The 4,062-nt window shown below is 45.4% G+C and overlaps 1 protein-coding gene across 1 annotated transcript; it reads left to right on the forward strand.

Annotated features, from left to right (window-relative positions):
* Positions 1 to 566: 566 nt before the first annotated feature.
* Positions 567 to 2,503, forward strand: LOC4327364 (F-box protein At4g18380). Its single transcript, XM_015766980.3, has 2 exons — positions 567 to 866; positions 1,108 to 2,503. The coding sequence occupies exon 2, from the start codon at positions 1,251 to 1,253 to the stop codon at positions 2,310 to 2,312; it is 1,062 nt and encodes a 353-aa protein (XP_015622466.1). The 5' UTR covers positions 567 to 866; positions 1,108 to 1,250; the 3' UTR covers positions 2,313 to 2,503.
* The last annotated feature ends 1,559 nt before the right edge of the window (positions 2,504 to 4,062 follow it).

Below are 4,062 nucleotides of genomic sequence, written 5' to 3' on the forward strand. Positions count from 1 at the left end.
ACCCATTTCACATTTACATAGCGCTACAGTCAAGTCAAATAGTTCAATATCTATTTTTGGTCTTCTCTAATAATAAAACCTAAAAAAGAACTCTTACTGCAAATAGCTCTTCAGGAGAGAGGATACTCAAATTTAGGTTATGCCTCTTATAGCACGCAAAATGGGTCTTCCGTATAGGTACTCTGTTGGAGACTGAAATAGTACTATCGGAGACCTATTTTGAGTTTAGGTGTCCTTATGGGTCACTTGTTAGAGACAGTCTTACTGCGTTTTTTTTTCTCCAAGCGTTATTGTAACCACAAGTTGTGCCAAACAAAAATGAAATTAAAATTGGCCACACACACAAAAAAGGAACAACCAGAAGAGTAACCAATCCGAGACTTGCCGACCAGCCGGCGTGCAAAGCCGCCCAAAACGCACGCGCAAGTCGCGGACCGGGTCGCTGCTCGGTGGGGCCCACCTCTCGAGCCTATCCCTCCCCGAGACGCCGTTACCGAGTCCGGGAGACGGCCGTTACCTCCGTGGGAAGGGCGTATATTAAAGCGGCGTCGAGCTGAGCTGCTGGTGGAGTGGTGGTAGCGGCACGCTTCTCGCTACGCTATAGAAACCGCCTCTCGAGTAGTCGAGTCTCGAAGCACAAATTCCCCTCGAGCCGAGACGCCTCCTTGCTCCCCTCTAAACCCTCCCCCTCGCGCGGATTCGCTTCCCCGTGTCTCCCAGAGGGGAGTTGGTGGTGTTCCTGGAGCTTCTTGGGGGTGGTTTTTCCAAGCTGCGGCGGGCTCGCCGGAGTTGGATCCGGCGGAAGAGAGGATTTCTGGGAAGGGTGCCGCGAAGCTGCTCGACGGCAGGCTCGTGGTGGCCTTGAGGTACTTTCTTGGATTACTTTGGTTTTTTTATGCTGTGGAGCTGTAATCCCTGTTGCAGTTGAGCTCTTCTGGTCGCCCAGAAGCATTATTATTATCAATTTTAAGCATTTGGTATGGGGAATTGTCTGTTCAGCACGTTGGCTGCCATCGATTTTGTGTGATTCATGTTGATTTATTCAGTTCATCATGGTAATTCCCTGCGGAATTTTGTGTCCGTACCTTACTGTTGCGTTTGTTTCAGGAAATCGCTTCAATTTCGAACGGGCTGTTCAGTTGGCTGGACGATTCATTTCAAGAGCAGAAGTGTTTACACCAAGCCGTAGCAGAAGAGGGAATCCTTGATTTGTCGTGGGAATAAAGAGGTGCTCACCTTTGAGTTGGACAATGCATCCCAGGGCTCGAATCCACGCAGACCCGGCTCCGGAGTTCGACCAATTCGACTGCCTGCCGGATCCAGTTGTCCTCCTGATTCTGAACAAGCTGGAGGACGTGCGTTCGCTTGGCCGCTGCGCTGCCGTGTCGAAGCGGTTCAGCGGACTTGTTCCTCTGGTTTCCGATGTGTATGTCAAGATTGACCGTGTCGTGGCCACAGATGGTGATGCTGATGATGCTCTCAACCTGTCTTCGGCGAAGCCAAAGAACATCTTCTCCCATTTCTTTAAGCTTATGCTATTCACAATCGTCAAGCCATTCCACAGTATGCGCAACCTGAATGGCACGGGCAGGCCGTTGTTCCCGCTTGCGCAGCATTCACCGGTACATGTGCTTAGGAATTTCTCTGATGTCTGGAATCTCCGGGTGGAGCTTCCCTCGGGAGATGTTGGGACCGAGGAGGGTGTTCTGCTTAAGTGGAGGGCTGAGTATGGTAGCACACTTCGGAATTGTGTGATTCTGGGAGGTACCCTGGTCGATCGCAAGCCTATAGGCGCAGAGCATGAGTCGTCGGTAGAGGATAATGGAAGCATGCCAGAATCTTTCTATACCAATGGCGGGCTTAAACTTCGTGTCGTGTGGACTATCAGCTCTTTGATTGCTGCATCAACAAGACACTATCTTCTCCGGTCAATTATCAAGGACCATCCGACGTTGAGGAGCTTGGTTTTAGCAGATGCCGATGGGCAAGGGACATTGTACATGGGGATGGAGCAGCTTAGAGAGTTTAGAGAAAACAAACTGTCAGCCTCAGCATGTTCCAATAGAACTCAGGTCCCAGCCTGCAACATGAAGCTGAAATATGCCCCATACCTTGAGCTACCTGGTGGCATGACATTGCAAGGTGCCACCCTGGTTGTGATCAAACCCTCCAATGATGGAGGCAGTGGTGGTCACAGCAGTCGGAAGGAAACTGAAGCTTTTGTTTCAAGTGCATTCGATGAACCTTTCAGATTTGCTGTGAAGGCGCTGATGAAGAGACGAACATATCTACTGGAGATGAACGGTTTCTAGATAGTCTACTTGAGTTGCAGTGGATTGTCTTTCTATCAACTGCTTCAAATATATCATTTTTGTTTTTTTCTCTCAAGCAGAGCAACTTCAATCCTGTTTAGAATGATGAAATGTCCACCGCAATGCAACCCCATTTTCTGTTGTTTGCTCTTTGTATAGCAATACTACTAGCATCCTAAATTTCCATTTGAGTTTCGAATTTCCAAATTACCAATTTCCAATCAATGTTTCTATAGTTCCTATTATTTCATTTCCACGTTCTGGCCACCGACTACTTGAATAAATGTGTCGTGAGTCGTGACCTCACAAACCCCACCACACCAAAATCGTCCTACCCGCGTAAGTCCGGCGCCTCCTCTCGCATTCGGCCGTGGACTACTCCTAGCCGCTCCCGTGACTTTGGATTCTTCCCCGCTCGACAACGATAAGTACAAGAGCGCCTTCGACCTCTCCCTCGCCGCCTCGGTTCTACGTCGGTTTCGGGCTCTTCCGCGGCGCTCGCCGTCGTCCTCGGGCTCCTCGCCGCCGTTTCCAGGGCGCCGTGATAAGAACAAGGACTCCGTCGTAGGCTGCCCTCAGCGTCGCTAATTGCCGTCAGCCTCGGGCTCTTCCACGACGGCGCTCTACGTCGGCCTCGGGCAGGCTCCTCCTCGCCGCCGGCCTCGGGCTCTTCCACGCCACCTCCAGGGCGTCGGCTTCTTCCGCACCGCGAAAGAAACCCGTCACTGTCAGCCTCTGCCCCGCTGCCTCGACATCGGCATTGGCCTCAGCCTCTTCGTGGTCTTGCAAGTTACAACAACTAGGAAGGTAGCCCGCGCATTCGCGTGGGCATGTATCGTAGGCTGTATTTGAGATAATCGTAAGTAATAGGCTAGGCCGATTGTGTTAAACTATAGGCATATGGATCTTATATCGTTGGTTTGATTATAAACATTGCAATAGTTAGATTAGAAATCAGACATGAAACTTATAATTATAGATTATTTATATTTTAGTTAAATAGGAACGTAAGAGGAATGAAAAGTGTAGAGCTTGAGCCAGTGACGGGAAGGATTGGGTGTGTAGTGATATAATGTTAATAGGTCATCGATCTAGGTGAAAACCGTTAGCTAGATGTTTTATTTTTTCTTTTAATATATAAGATTTTACTAATTTTTAAAATGTGACACTTGGTAATTTAACATGTCTCTAAAAGGTCATACATGGTGACTTTGTATTTTTCTAATTTTTATTATGTAGAATGATTAAGATGACATAATACATGTTGTCAATTTTTTAATGTTTCAGTGTTGTTTGCTTGTTGGTCTATGTTCAAATTACGTATTTTAAATTTTACATGGTAAAATATGAGTAACATAAATCAACAGTTCAAATAAATTAAAAATAGGATGTTATTTGGGTTATGTAAAGAATAGGTGGCAGTTCAAATAACATATTTTATTTTTTATAGTGAAATATTGGTAATACTGATTTTAAATTATTTAGCTGTCTAATTATGAAACAACCGTTCAAACAAACTAAATAAAAACAGATATACTGGCCCCGTTTTATATTATAAGTCATTTTGACTTTTTTAGTCAATTTTTAAGTTTGACCAAGTTTATAGAAAATATAGTAAAATTTTCAAAACATATTATGGATATATATGGAACGTTATATCTAACAAAACAATTTTGTGTGATAGATGTTGTTAAAATTTTTTTATACATTTGGTCAAATCTAAAGAAATTTAATTAAGAAAAAAGTTAAA

The sequence above is a fragment of the Oryza sativa genome, chromosome 1 (genome assembly GCF_034140825.1).
Source record: "Oryza sativa Japonica Group chromosome 1, ASM3414082v1".
Taxonomy (NCBI): Eukaryota; Viridiplantae; Streptophyta; class Magnoliopsida; order Poales; family Poaceae; genus Oryza; species Oryza sativa.

What these genes read in the sequence shown, in the direction of transcription:
- LOC4327364 (XM_015766980.3), top strand. Translation starts at nt 1,251, where the DNA reads ATGCATCCCAGGGCTCGAATCCACGCAGACCCGGCTCCGGAGTTCGAC.